Source organism: Pseudonaja textilis, chromosome 1 (assembly GCF_049901715.1).
Source record: "Pseudonaja textilis isolate UNSWEBS1 chromosome 1, rPseTex1.2, whole genome shotgun sequence".
Taxonomy (NCBI): Eukaryota; Metazoa; Chordata; class Lepidosauria; order Squamata; family Elapidae; genus Pseudonaja; species Pseudonaja textilis.
In genome coordinates, this window is record NC_141990.1 from 7,405,203 (window position 1) to 7,420,594 (window position 15,392).

Consider the following 15,392-nt stretch of genomic DNA (forward strand, 5'->3'; position numbering starts at 1 on the left):
GAGGGGAAGAGAGAGAGGGGGAAAGGGAGAGGGAGAGGAAAGAGGAGGGAGGGGAAGGGAAGAGGGAGAGGAGGAGGAGGAAGAAGTTGGAAGAGAAGGGAGAGGGAGAGAGAGGGGAAGAGGGAGAGAGGAGGAAGAGAGGGAGGAGAAGAGGAGGGAAAAGTGGGGAAAGGGAGAGGAGAGGGAGGAGGAGAGAGGAGGAAGAGAAGGGGAGAGGAGGAGGGGGAAGAGGGGGAAGAAGAGGGAGGAGAGGAGGAGAGAGGAGAGAGAGGAGAGGGGGAAGGAGGGGGGAAGGAGAGGGGAAGAGGAGGGAGGAGGGGAGGAGGAGAGGAGAGAGAGGGAAAGAAAGGAGAGGAGGGAGGAGAAGGGGAAGAGAAGGGAGAGGAGAGGGAGGAAGGAAGAAAGGAAGAGGGAAGGGAGAGGGGGAAGGAGAGAGGGGGAGAGAGAGGAGAAGAGAAGTGGGAAGGGAGAGGGAGAGAGGGGGAAGAGAAGGGAGGAAGAGAAGAGGAGAGGGGAGAGGAAGAGGAGGGAGGGAGAGAGAAGGAAGGGGAAAGAGAGAGGAGAGGGAGAGGAGGAAGAGGGGAAGGGGAGAAGGAGAGGAGAGAGGGGGAAAGAGAGAGGAGAGGGAAGAGAAGGGGAAGAGGGAGAGGAGGAGAGGGGAAGAGGAAGAGGGAGGGGAGAGAGAGGGAGATGGAGAGAGGGGAAAAGAGAGAGAAGGGAGGAAAGGAGAAAAGGGGGGGGAAGAGGTGGGAAAAGGGAGAGAGGGGGAGAAGAGAGGGAGGGGAGAGAGAGGGAGAGACCCCATTGAGCAAACACTTTGGGGGAAAAACCCTCATTGATTTTCCTTCCTTCCTCCTCCCTGCAGCTTGGTCATCTCACCCTCGAGGATTATCAGATCTGGAGTGTGAAGAGTGCCCTGGCCAACGAATTTTTGAACCTGCTTTTTCAGGTACGTTTCCTGCAAGCCCGAACCTCCAGTTGGAAGGCAAGCCTTGGATTTGCCTTCCTGCTTTCTGTGCAATCATGGGTTGCCAAGTGCTGCGTCAGCTCTTGTGTCAGTTGCATTCCTGGAGATCTCTGGGTTTTGTTGTTGTTGTTTTTGGAAATGTGAGCTTGGCCGAGATGTTCCTCTTTTGCCTGAGTCATATCAGCCCAACTTGGTGGAGTAGTTAAGATGGTAGTCCGGAAAACAGGAGATGGTGAGTTCAAGTCCTACTCAGGCATCCAAGCCAGCTTGGGAACTTTCAGCCAGTTACTATCTCTCATCCCACTTCACAGGGTTGTTGTTTCAGGGAAAATAGGCAGAAGTGTTAGGTGTGTTTGCTATTTTGAAGTAGGTACTATATGTACTTACTACAGGTAGAGAGGGAGGTGGGGAATAAGAGTAAGTGAAAGGGAGAGAGGGAGGGAGGAATAAAATAATACAAGTACTCTCGACTTACAAACATGCATTTAGTGACCGTTCAAAATAATACCAATGCCCGGCATAGTTCGCTCACGTTGTGGTGTTTTGCAAGACCTTATCAAGCAAAATTGATCATTTCATTTTGAACGGGGAAAAGGATATTTGGCAAGATAAACAGGTATGCGGAGGTGATCCGCGGCATAACGCCTACCTGCTCTTCAAACTGGGCTGGGCAGCCCATTTGGCAAGCGTTACATTCTGTCCCGTAGAACAAGGTTTACGCATGTACTAAAGTGCTGAGCTGCAGCTTTCAATGCCAGAATTCTTGCCAACCATAGCCCGTGTACGCACTTAGTGTACTCAGGGAAGTTGGCAGGGGATAAAGATAGAATCCAGTGTCCCAGCCAGGGGAGGGCCTCCTTTTTCACAAAAGGCTGCAATATAAGAGACATTTAGCATACTGATGAGGATGGGAAAATGAAGCCTGCTCTGAAATGATGATTCGATCCTGGAAGCAGAAATGGTGGTTTGGCGCAATGTCTGAATTGAGTTATCCATGATATCTACAGTCAGCCCTGGACAAATGTTTCCAGTGGGCTCAGTTGCTTATCTTGAATAGGAAAATGTCTCGTACAGGTAGTCTTCGACTTAACAATAGTTCGTTTAAGGACCGCTTGAAGTTACGATGACGCTGAAAAAAGCGACTTAAGACTGATTTTCACACGTAGGACCACTGTAGCATCCCCGTGGTCCAATGATCAAAATTCAGACACTTGGCCACTGACATTTATGACAGTCTCATGTCCCAAAGGAGCTTTTCTTTTTTTTCCCAAGAGGCACCTGGACTTTCTTGGTTTTTCTTTGAAGATGTTTCGCTTCTCACCCAAGAAGCTTTCCTCAGCTCTGGCTGGATGGTGAGGAATGGGAGGATTTATAATCCTTGCACACAGCTGGTCGTTTGCATCCTTTTAGAGTTGTTAAGGCAACTTGGAGTCCCAAAGGTGCTTTTTTCAAGAGGGCAACTGGACTTTCTTGTTTTTCTTTGAAGACGTTTCGCTTCTCACCCAAGAAGCTTCTTTAGCTCTGACTGGATGGTGGGGAATGGAAAGATTTATACTCCTTGCAGACAGCTGGGCTGCTCATTTGCATCCTTTTAGTGGGTTGTTGAGGTCACTTGGAGGTTGATCCTCAGGGTCACCTAAATGGTGCAAACGGGTGTGGAGCCTTCTTGGAACTGCTGTAGTATTTTGGAGATAGATGATGTTGTATTCTCCCCGCCCCACACCCCCTCTTGAGAGAGGGATGTTCAGTGTCGACACAGGTGGCCTCTTTGACTCCTCTTTCAAGCCAGCGGTCCTCTCTGCCCAAAATGTTTGGACTTTGCTGCCTTCCAAAGAGCGGCCTCTGTCTTTTAAATGCAGATCGACTGCTGAATCTTGTCCTGATGGGCTTGTTCTCCTATGTTGTGCCATGCGCTTATGGTCACACGATTAAAATTCAGATGCTTGGCGACTGGCTCATTACAGTATTTATGACAGTTGCGGTGTCTTGTGATTCATCTTTTGCGGCCCTCTGAAAGGCCAAGTCGGTGGGGAAACCAGATTCACTTCACAGCCGTGTTACTAACTTAACAACCACAGTGATTCACTTAACAGTGGCAGGAAAAGTGGTAAAACGGGGTAAAACTTGCTCAGCAACAGAAACGGTGGGCTCAATGGTGGTCGTAAGTCGAGGACTACCTAAACAGAATAGATGTTCAAACGTTATCAGACCAAGAGGAATAACTTATTAACTTAGTGTCCTTTTAGGGGGGGCGCAAGTACATTTTCTTACCTTCTCTCTTTTTTTTTTCTAGGTGTGCCATATAGTCTTAGGTTTAAGACCTGCCACTCCAGGAGATGAAGGACAAATCATTAGGTAGGTTTTGATCTTCTGACATCACCTTTCAAATGAATTTCAGAGACTCTTTCCTAGCTTAAAATAAGATGTGCGTTGTGGACCAAAGAACGTAAGCAAGGTAACGTCTTTGGTTTCCACCAATCAAGGCCATGGAAGAAATAAGACGCATCAGGACTTGATCTCCAGATTGGGACCAAGAGAAAGGGGTTCAACTAGATCAGGGGTGTCAAACTCGATTTCATTGAGGGCCACATCAGGGTTGTGTTTGACCTCGGGGGGGCTGGATGGGCGTGGCCAGGGTGGGCGTGGCCAACTTGATGTCACTCATATCAGCGGCACCTATGGTGGCCGGTGGTGCTTCTGCCGATGAAAATGGAGCTTGGGAGGGCCACGCATGGCCCGTTGCAGGAGGCCATCCCAGCCAAAAACTGAGATCGGGAGCCCATTTTCGCTGGCAGAAACACTGCAGGCCAGTCCTTCGCTATTTCCAGGCCAGCAGCTGGATTCGTGAATTCTATGCCCCGGTTTGCTTTAACACTGTTTCGTTGGGAAAAAGTTGTAGAAGGTGGCCGCAGACCGGTACCAGTCCGTGGAACATTTCCTACTGGGCTGCCGGTTTGCTGGGCGCCGCCATCTTGTTTGACAAGAAAGTGCTTCCGGGTGAGTTTTTCTGGTTGGAAAGCGGCGTTTGGGTCCTGAAGGAATCCTCGTGCCTTAGTTTCATCCAAGGGGGGTGGCTTCGAACGAAACTAAGGCGCGAGGATTCTTTCAGCACCCAAGGCAAGGCGAGCCGAGCGACCGTCCCGAAGCCGTCCCGAAGCGAAGCCCATCAACAAAGGTACAAAAGGAGGAGTTGAAGGTGGCGGGGAGAAGCTGGGGACGGCTGGCTGGCCGGTCGCTCAGCTCTCCTTGCCTTGTCATGCGTGCTGATGCCTGTACTGGGCCACGGATCATTTTGTGATGCCGGTACCGGGCTGTGGCACAAAAAAGGTTGGGGGCCACTGGATTACAGGACGTCCTCGACTTAATAATCATTCCTTTAGTGACTGTTTGAAGTTAACAGCAGCACTGAACAAGTAACTTACGATTGATCCTCACACTTATGACTGTCGCAGCATCCTCACTTGTCACAGCATCCTCCTATACATGGACAAAATTCAGATGCTGGCAACTGGCGTGTATTTAGGATGGTTGCTTCGTCCTGGGGTCACGTGATCACCATTTGTAATCTTGCCAGCCCACTTGCAACAAGCAAAGGCAGTGGGGGAAGTCAGATCCACTTAACAACTGCAGTGGTTCTCTTAACAACTGGCAAAAAAGGTTGTAAAATGGGGCCTAAGCAGCTGAGTTGGAAAAAGCAGGAAATAAAGGACAGCCTAGAGCCCGGGCGGAGGGTGGGGTGTGCCAAACAGTAGAACAAAAGATCGTCAGAGCAGTCAGGTTCCCCTTAAGTTGATCTTTGGAGCTACTGGTTCGGTAGAACCGGGCCAAACTGGAAGAATCCCACCTCTGCTTAGGCCCCACTCAGTGGAGTTTATGTCATATAGAATTGCTCTGTAAGTGACTAGCATGATGCTTTTATCTCATCTTTGGTGAACATGCCTATATTACATACATACATACATACATACATATATATATGTTTTCTGAGGTTCTCATGGGTATTTGTATGTGGATCTTTAGTTATTCGGTTTTCTCCCGCGTAAGATTGGAAGTATCTAGGCAACGTTTCGGTGAAGTCTCATTCATCATCTTCAGGCTTGTGTCTTGCTCTGTGCTTCTCAGAGTGAAGTTGTCACTCTGAGAAGCACAGAGCCGAAGACACAAGCCTGAGATGATGAATGAGACTTCATCAAATGTTGCCTAGATACTCAGTCTCGGGAGAAAACCTGAATAACCAAAGATAGATAGATAGATAGATAGATAGATAGATAGATAGATAGATAGATAGATAGATAGATAATGATATGGTATTCAGCTTTGTTCGGGTATTTCCCTCTCTCAAACAAAAAAATCTCCATACCACAACCCAGGCAAACACCTGGGCACAAACAGATCCCCCCCTGATGCCTCCAGCTCAAACACACCCCAACCAGGCACCCAGATGAAACCTAGCTTCCTAATAAATGATAGCCGTCCATTCACTCGGAGCCAAGCTGCACTAAAAGCCTCCAATACAGGAAACACAATGCCAGCCAATCAAGACAAAAAATGCTACAGAACAGACAGAAGATATTAGAAACACCAATCAAGCAGAACACAGCAAACTCCAAGACCAATAAACAGAGACCAAAACTCCCAACTAAACAGGATGAAGAAAAAACCATTCTGGCGTAGCAATAGGCTAGCACCAGATTTAAAACAGAAACGGCTGTGAAAGTCTGACTCACAGACAAACACAATACAGAAGCCTGATGATGGCAGATGAGGTTCTGCTGAAACATTGCTACAACTTTAAAAGCACAACTATAATGACGTGGGAAAATACCCGAACAAAACTGAATTACATATACATATACATATACATATACATATACATATACATATACATATACATATACATATACATATATACACACACCATAGAATATTATGACGCTCTGTAACACAGGCAGTCCTCAACTTACCACCACAATCGAAACCAGAAATCCCATCGCTAAGCAAGGCATTCGCTAAGTGAGTTGCGCCCAATTTTATGGTCTCTTTTTGCCGTGGTTGTTAAGCGAATCGCCTCCATTGTTAAGTGAACCACATGGTTGTTAGGCAAATCCAGCTTCCTCCATTGGCTTTTCTTATTGGAAGCCAGCTGGGAAGGTTCTGGGAGGTTGCCACCATCATAAATAGATGCCTTGTTGCCAAGCGTCCAAATTGTAAGTGCAAGGACCTATTGCAAGCCACTTTTTCACTACTAATGTAGCTTCTAATGGTTGCTAAAACATTTGGTTGTAAGTTGAGGACTACCTGTATATGTGAAACACTGAATGTCTTTAAAAGCCAAGTGGAGATGTCAGGATGTCATGCAACAAAATAACGTTGAGGTCCCTGAGGATTCCTCCCCCCTCCCAATCTCTCTCTCTCTCTCCCTCTCCCTCCCTCTCTCTCCCTTTCCCCTCTCTCTCCTCCCCCTTTCCTCTCTCTGTCTCTCTCCCCCCCCATCTCTCTCTCTCTCTCTCACATACACACAAACAATGATAAACGGGGACTGGGAACAGTGAGGTCAGAACTGAAATGAAATACACAAAGGGCAGCTAGAATTAATTCCATTGTCAAGGTACACTTTCAACAATGAGTTGTTAAAGGATCTAACAATGGCATTCCGGCACTATCAAATTAATGGGCAGAGATATGTGATAAAAAAAATCCCTTTGTCTCTACTTCAGCCACCAACCTATTGTAATTAAAAGAGCACAATTGTCAAGAAATTCAGTCAGATTATTAGTTCCTGAAGCCAGGAGTAAGATTTTATCTGGCTGTATATGCTAATTATCTCGTCAGTGCCGGATGCCTTTGTAATCACTGTCTCGCAAATGGCCACTGTGAACAACATAAATACCACTTTCTGTACCCTATGAATTTTGTTTTCTTCTGCTTACGTTCCTGCCCCTCTCTCCCCAAACTATAGATACAGTCCTGTGATTCTTGATAATATTGTTAGTTTTGATGCAATGGATAATATTGTCAGTTTTGATGAAATTGGCCTGGCGAATTATGTCCAATGTCTGTGTGTACAGTGGTACCTTGGTGCTCAACTGCTGTGAAACTCATCGAATTGGGTCCTCAACGCATTTTGACACAAACCTTTTGTCCCCGGGAATCATCATTTGTTGGGTACTCAACGTACAAGCTAGAACTTTCTACATTGTTCCTTATGGGAAAAATGGTGTGTTACTCATCGTTTTTGATGCTCATTGCCCCACCCGGAGCCAATTAATGATGAGTATTGAGGTACCACTGGATATCATGTAATATGGCTGTAGGATAATACAATCCTATTGCAATAGGGTTATTATTATTTATTTACCCTTCTTAGCATCTTTTTTACTACCCTCCTCATATTGGCATTATTATGATGTTTATCATTATTCTGTTGCTTTGCATGTACACTGATAGCTGCGGCACCAGAGACAAATTCCTTATCTGTCTAATCACATTTGGCCAATGAAGTATTCAATCCAATGTGAAATAATGGTAATGTGAAAGTAATGCATTTGTAAGGAAGGCTTTGAGGTTGAAGATGCTTAACATGGTTGCCCTTCCAGAAGTTAATCATTTGACACCTTCATTCTGACAGTGGTTTTCAAATTGTTATGAACGCCCAAAAAACTTGGTTTCTTAAACTAGCCTTCCTCCAGATACATTTGATAAGGCAACCTAGAAGACATTAGACTCTTTGTAGACCGGTGTTTCTCATATTATTTATTTAGCCCGTGGCATACAACGTCAGGAAAATCTACAAATGCTAGACTCAATGCAGTCCTGACATCCTATATTTCTAGTTCCTTGTGTTCAGCATTTGCACACCTATACTTGGTGCACCGCAATGGGCTAGCTCACACCAGCTGACTAGTGGTCCTTGGGTTGTTGGCTCTTCCGGGCTCCTCTGCCAGTCTCACCTCAGCGCATGTCGCATTGCCTTGCATTCAGCCAGGTCCAGCACCAGCTTCCGCTCCCCCCCACCCCGCACACAAACATGGCTAGGTTTTTCCTATTGAGCTGGTACCCTTGGTGGAGCAGTGGTGAAGCCTTGGTGGTGAAGCCTTGGTGGTGCAGTGGTTAGAGTCCAGTACTACAGGCTACTTCTGCTGCCTGCCGGCTGCCTGCAATTTGGCAATGCAAATACCACCAGGCTCAAGGTTGACTCAGCCTTCCGTCCTTCCGAGGTCGGTAAAATGAGGACCCAGATTGTTGCAGGGAGGGGGCAATACGCTGACTCTGTAAACCGCTTAGAGAAGGCTGTAAAGCACTGTGAAGCAGTATATAAGTCTAAGTTCTATTGCTACCCATTTATCTACTTGCAGTATTGCGTGCTTTCGAACTGCTAGGTTGGCAGGAGGCTGGGGAGCAAACGTTAGGAGCTCGCCCCATCTTGTGGAGCTGAGCTCGAACCATTGGCATGCAGACCATTTCTGGCCAGCAGTTCCAGCCTCATTAAGCCCCTGCATCACCGCACCCCTGAGACTATTTCTCAACCTTGGCAACATTAAGATGGGTGGACTTCAACTCCCAGAATTCCCCAGCCAGGTAGGGATGAATTTCCCCAGGCTGGCTCAGTTCTGGGAGTTGAAGTCCACCCATCGCAACGCTGCCAAAGTCAAGAAATACACGTGGAGATATTGAAGCACAAGTGCTGTTAAGTATTGCACCACTGATCTCTTCCTTTTTGTTTTCTTGGCGCAGAGGCTGGCTAGAACGTGAGAGTAGACATGGCCTTCAACAAGGACACAACTGGTTTCTCATCGCAATGCAGTGGTGGCAGCAGTGGAAAGAATACGTCAAATACGTAAGTCGCAAACCGGACCCGGGAGAGAGAGTGGCTGGATCGAGAAGCGGGTGAATAAATAGCGTGTCAGTGTCCGTGTACCAGAATCAGATGGCGGATGAACTTCCCTCACCCTTTAGGACAGTGTCTCCCCAACCTTGGTATCATAAAGATGGGTGGATTTCAACTCCTAGAACAGGGGCTGTCAAACTCCCGGCCTGCGGACCGGATGCGTCACGGCACTGGCTATGCCCACGCCCGGTTTAGCGAAGGGGGGGGGAATTCCCCGATACCTCATGTGACGCCACCATGACGACGTGAGTTTGACACCCCTGTCCTAGAATCTCCCTGCCAGCCATGTTGGCTTCTCATCCTAAGAACCTTCTTCTGTTCTGAAGAAGAAGTTTCTTGGATGGAAAGTGAAATATTTTCGAAGAAAAAAAAAAAAACAAGAAAGTCCAGTTGCCTATTGGAAAAAGCGCCTTTGGAACATTCAAGTCTCTTTTGCTCTCCTCTTGTCCCCCTCGGCTAATGAAAACTGGAGGTCTCTGGCAAATTTACAGGATGGAATTTGTATACAGTCATAATTTTGACTGCTTCAAAACTTGTCAAAGTCGGTACTCAATGTGTTTTGAAGCAGAAACCTTTTTCCCGGCACTCGTCTTTCTCCTGGTAGTTGATACGCAAGGACGAACTTGCTGACGTCAGCTGCCTCGTGACTCGCTATTTCTTCCAGCCAAAATAGCAGGTCAAGTGGTTTCCTCCTTACGTGTCAGTTTTAGTATTTGTTGTATCTTTCCCACGAACAAATTACCAACAGTTACTGAGGTATCACTGTGATGGACAAACCCATACACCGCCTTCCAGGCCAAGAAAACCACAATTGGAAGTACTTGGGCCTTTCTGAGCTACCGTCTTGCTCTACAATTGAGCTCTGACCCAAAGGTGCTTTTTTTTTTTCCAAGAGGCAACTGGACTTTCTGGTTTTTCTTTGAAGGCGTTTTACTTCTCATCCAAGAAGCTTCTTCAGTTCTGACTGGATGGTGAAGAATAGAAGGATTTATTCCCCTTGCAGACAGCTGGTCATTTGCATTCTTTTAGCTCGTCGTTGAGGCCTCTTGGAGGTTTATCTGTGTTCCCAGGGTCACCTGAGTAGTGCAAATGGGTGTGTGGTTTTCAAGAGGCAACTGGACTTTCTGGTTGTTTCTTTGAAGATGTTTTGCTTCTCCAAGAAGTTTCTTCAGCTCTGACTGGACGGTGGGGAAGTCAGAGCTGAAGAAGCTTTTGGGATGAGAAGCAAAACATCTTCAAAGAAAATCCAAAGTTCAATTGCCCTTTGGGACAGCTACGACCTGGATGATTGAGAATCTCCATAGGAATTGAGTTCTGACTTTCTTTTCCAATTTAGGATGCTCCCCCTGTTATGATAGAGCCTGTGTCTGCTTCAAATGGAGGTAAGACTTCCCTCCTGAGTCCTGGGACACCCACATCCGAGCTGGGAGATGACCGAACGGGTGCTTTGAATAACATCAATGCCGCAGAAGAAAAGTTTTCAGATGATATTTCCAGCGCGTCAGAAGCATCGGAGACAACTAACAGCAGTAAGCATTAACCCCCGAAAGCAACAACAGCCTGACAAACTGTTTTATTTCTAAAGAGCTTGGAAGGTAAACCGAATGTGTGAAAATGGTCGAACCAGGTAAGAGGTTTGGCTAAATTTACGAATGATTCACTTATTCAAACAGAAACATTATGTGGACATGTGAAACAATAGGAAAAGAATACCGGTAGTCCTCGACTTAATGACCACAATTGAGCCCAACATTTCTGTGATTAAGTGAGACATTTGTTACGACCTTCCTTGACACAGTTGTTAAGTGAATCCCTGCATTTGTTAAGTTAATGACACGGTTGTTTAGGTCAATCCAACTTCCCCACTGAGTTTGCTTGTTAGAAGGTTGCAAAAGCCGATCTCGTGACCCTGGGGCACTGCCACCGTCATAAATACGAGTCAGTTGCCAAACCAGTTAATTCCTGTAGTTGTTAGGTTAGTAAGTGAATTGAGTTTGCTTGCAAAAGAGGATCACATGACCCTGGGACACTGCAACTGTCCCAAGCCTTGTTCAAATCAAACAAACACAATTTTTTCATAAAACCTCTTTTAATGGGGCGCTGCGAATGCTGTGCATTCACGACCAAGAGTCATTTCAAACTAATTGTCCCAGATAAGAGCAAACCCTTTGAAGGTTGCAAAAGGCTGCCGAGAGCAAAAGACAAATTGCAGATAAATATCCCAAGCCAAAAGTTTCAAAAAACAAACTTCGACGAGAACTCTGAGCATAATGAACTTACTTGCTTCCTGCAAAGAAGCCAACCCCGAAGGCTAGCTTTTTATCCCTAATGGGAGGGGCCATCACCTTCCAGCCTTACTCCCGAGTTGCCTGTGCAGCTTCAGCTGCTCTTTCCTTCGAGCAGCCCTGTGCACACGTGCACTGAGCACAGGCTCCGCAGGTCCCCCTTCGTCACGGCTGCCAGACTCCACAACCTCCGAAGGCAGCGCCCCACTCTCCAATCGCCCTGGCCCCATTCCTGCATCACACGCAGGCCCCTCATTTGAGTCCTCGCTGTCAGAGATCTCAGCCGTCCGCACTGCTGCCGGCGAACCACAACACTGTCTCATAACTACGAGTCAATTGCCAAGTATCCGAATTCAGATCAAAGGATGCTGCGCCGGTTGTAAGGGTCAAAAACGGTAATAAATCATTTGTTTCAGTGCCTTTGTAACTTTGAACAGCCACTAAACAAACTGTTGTAAGGTGAGGACTACCTATATGGCCTCCTGAGAAAACGAAGGAGGTGCCAAGATCCTGTTATAAGAGGTTGAGGGATCATAAAAAGCAGCTTTCCAGATGTCGGGAAGCTCATAATTCATACAATTTTCAAGTCAGCACACAGAAGGTGACATTTGAAGGGAGTTATAATTCAGCCATACCTTCGGGGCCACTGGTTTGTTCCTTACTGATATTCCGCCGTAACTTTGCACCCTTCGGGCTTATTTTTGCTTCGTCCTGCTTTACCTTCCAGATTTTGTTCATGCCACCACTCCCAATACCGAGATGTCTTTGGCTCGACAGCTCAATTCTTCGGACAACAACAATCAGTGCCTCCTTGCCTCTAATGGGAATATCTTACTGCAGCTGCTGAATCCACAGCGGCCCGGAGCAATCGATAATCAGCCACTTGTAACGCAAGAGCCCGTGAAGGTAAGCGTCTTATAAGTATAAAAACAATACAGCAGGGGCTCTCAACCCCTGGTCGGTGGACCGGCACCGGTCTGTGGCATGCCAGCAACTGGCCCGCGCAAACAAATGAAGCCCCAACCTACAGATGAGGAGGTAAAACCATGCCCCTTCCAGTCCACGGAAAAAACTTTCCTCCGTGGAACCAGTCCCAGGTACCCAAAACATTAGGAGCAGGGGTGGGCTTCAAAAATTTCAGCAACCAGTTCTCTGCCTGGTTGGTGGGTGGGCGTGGCCATGTCAGCCTCCTGCATCGGGGGCGTAGCCATGGTGGGCGTGGTCATATCAGCCTCCTGCATCGAAGGGGGGGGGCATTTTTGCCCTTCCCTGGCTCCGGAGGCTTTCCTTGAGCCTCTGGGAGGGCAAAGATGGCTTCCCCCAGGCTCCAGAGGCCCTCCAGGGGCTGGAAACAGGCCCATTTCTGGCCTTCCGGAACTTCCGGGACGCCCTTTTTTCGCCCTCCCCGAGCCTCTATGCGGGATCTGCACCTATTTCATATCCAAAACGGGCCAGGTGGAGACTCTTGGGAGGGCGGGGTGGGGTGGGAGGGACAGAATGGTGTGGGCGGGGCCAGCCAGAGGTGGGATTTGGCAGTTCTCCAAACTGCCCATAATATTAGCTACAGATTCTCCTGAACCCGGGCCAACCCGTAGCAGCCTACCCCTGGTTAGGGGCCCCTGTAATGCAGGTAGTCCTCAACAGCCTGACCTGTTGGGTGTTATAAGCAGGCTGCATTTTTTTTTAGCTTCTGTTTCAAGGCAGGGGTGGATTGGGGTTTTAAAAAACCATCTTTTTCAAGTATTTTGTGCTTTAACAAAATACGACACCTCCATAAAAAGGCTTGGAACTGAATCAATCGGTATGATTGGAGTGATGAGAGCTGTCAGGTACCCTTTAAATTTGGGCAGCTGCCCTATTCAGGTTGTGCTGAAGATATTTGCAAAACTTACTTTTGGCTTATTTAATTAATTTAAACTCTGCTCTTTAGCCAAAGGCTAAGCAGTGAAACGGATTTGCAATCTGGAGACAGAATTAGAATGAGAATTCTTAATTGACCAAGTGTGATTAGACAATCGGGTCACGATTCAAAAATTGGGTGGCGAACAAAATCAGTGTGAAAAGATTCCCTTTCTGCACCAATTTCCCCTTCGGCACCAATTTTTTTTTTTTACTGCGCACACGCACAGTCATTTGTGCTTCCGGACACAACCAAATTGGGTCATGACCAGAGTCCGGGAACGGATTATGGTCGCAACCCGAGGCTCCACTGTACTATATAAGCAATCAACATAACTTATACTAAGATACTAAGTAAACAATGTAAATCATAAGATACAAGCAACAAAGTAATAGTTATAAGAAGATAAGGAGAGAAGTAATGGGGAAGATGAGAATAATGATGGTAATACTGCTGTCAACTCTGAAGCTAGCCTGACGTGAGGCCATCATGGAGGCTTCAGTGTTGCCACAATGGGGCTGAGGGATTGGGGGGGGAGTAGAGATAGCTGGGGGTTTTGTAGCCAAAATAAAATAGTTCCCCTGGAGAACCAAGGACAGGTGGCTGAAGAGAGGAGGAGTGAAGTTTCCAAGCAACCGTATGGCACTTTGATTGGAACCTGTGATGGATTATTTGGGAAAGGGGGAAAACTTTTACTTTGAATTAGGTGAAAACTGTGGGAACCTTTAAGAGTCGGTTTTCACCAGTCTGTGCCAAAATGATAGATCCAATTAACTTGTTCTTGAGGAAACTGCATGCCTTGGAGTTCTGTTTGCTTAATGGATGTATTACTCGGGACCTGTACAACTGCCTTTCTAAGTAGTTTTGACAGTGTTGTGGGAAGTAGTTGTATAATTCGTTATTATAATTAGTTATAATAATCAAGGAAAAGAGACAAGGAGGGAAAAGGGGAAAAGTCGGCACAGGGACCATTTCTTCATGGGTCAGGGTCTCTTACTAATGCTGTCATCTCCAGGGTTAGAAAAAAGAGAAGTGGTTCATTGCCAGAAGAAACCACAGAATGACCATGTTGAACAAGCATGCAAATACCCTGTTTCTCCAACAATACGGCCTCCCCCAATAGGAAGTCCCAGCATGTTTTATAGGCATGAAATGAAATTAAGCCCCTCCCCCCAAATTAAGGCCTATATTAAAACATGCAAAATGGGGGGGGAATGGCGGGGGGGGGGGGCTTGCCGTTAGGAAGTACTTTTGTTGCACACCCAGATATGGTGCTGCCTGCGTTGACCCCGATACAAAGTGCCCCACCAACGCCGAGGTCAACATCCAAGCCGTCGCCGTCCGCCCGCCCGAAGATGCAAGTGGGGGGGGGGGATTAAGTCACCCCCGAAAAGATGACCTAGCCATTTTTTCGGGGCTCAAAAAAAAAAAAAAAATCCCAAACCTTTTTAATGACCAAATCCATTTTGGGAAATGGGACGGCCTCCCTAATATTGCTCAGCCTATTCTATTCATCTGCATTAATTTTTTTTATTTGGTTTGGGATTTTAAATCTTCCTGCATGGGGCAGTTTGAAGAAATTTGATAAAAGACAAAAATCAGAATCTTCTTCTTTTTATTTTTTTGAAGGCGCCATCATTGACTTTGGAAGGCGGGCGATTAAAACCATCGCCCCAATTAATCCAAGGGAAAAATTACGAAATGGTCCCAGAACCGGTGTGGAGAGCCCTCTACCATTGGTACGGAGCAAACCTGTCTTTGCCCAGACCGGTAAGTACTGAAAATGGGCGATGATCCTTTTAGGTCAGTGGTCACCAACCAGAGGGCCGGAGACCACCGGTAGTAGTCTGTGAGAAAATTTTTGGTGGTCCGCAGAGAAATGTCCCCCCGCCCGCCCCCCAAGTAATTAAGTCAGGCTGCATGGGAACACAAGGCTGTGCCACCCATATGGCCCGCGGGAACACAAGGCTTGCGTCGCTTGCATTGTGAACAACACAAGGTAGTGAAGGGAGGGGGAAAGGGGGGAGGGGGAACTTGCCGCACATGCGCCTGGCCTGGCCTGGCCACTGGGCTGCTTCTTTCTGCTTCTTTCTTCTGCTTTTGGCAGCATGCAAGGAAAGCAGCAAAAGTCTTTCTTTCTTCCCCCCCAAACTCCGCCTGAAATGAGTCTTTGGGACCCTGCAAGGCATCCTGCTCCAAGAGGCTACACCAGCAAAGACTCATTTCTGGCAGAGTTTGGGAGAGAGAAAGAAAGATTTCTGCTGCTTCTGCTGCTTTCCTTGCATGAAGTCAAAAGTCTCTCTCTCTTTCTCTCTCTCTCTCTCTCTGAGAACGGGGCTGGAGATGGTATCC

The 15,392-nt window shown here is 47.1% G+C and overlaps 1 protein-coding gene across 6 annotated transcripts in view; it reads left to right on the forward strand.

Annotated features, from left to right (window-relative positions):
- The window catches only part of USP32 (ubiquitin specific peptidase 32), a 206,466-nt gene that overhangs the window by 141,474 nt on the left and 49,600 nt on the right, over window positions 1-15,392 (forward strand). For all 6 annotated transcript variants that reach the window (XM_087925228.1, XM_087925232.1, XM_087925236.1 and 3 more), the window contains exons 10-15: window positions 866-949; window positions 3,261-3,322; window positions 8,702-8,804; window positions 10,192-10,384; window positions 11,868-12,046; window positions 14,670-14,810. In XM_087925228.1, the coding sequence (XP_087781354.1) occupies window positions 866-949; window positions 3,261-3,322; window positions 8,702-8,804; window positions 10,192-10,384; window positions 11,868-12,046; window positions 14,670-14,810 (762 nt within the window). The remainder of the gene's footprint in view (window positions 1-865; window positions 950-3,260; window positions 3,323-8,701; window positions 8,805-10,191; window positions 10,385-11,867; window positions 12,047-14,669; window positions 14,811-15,392) is intronic.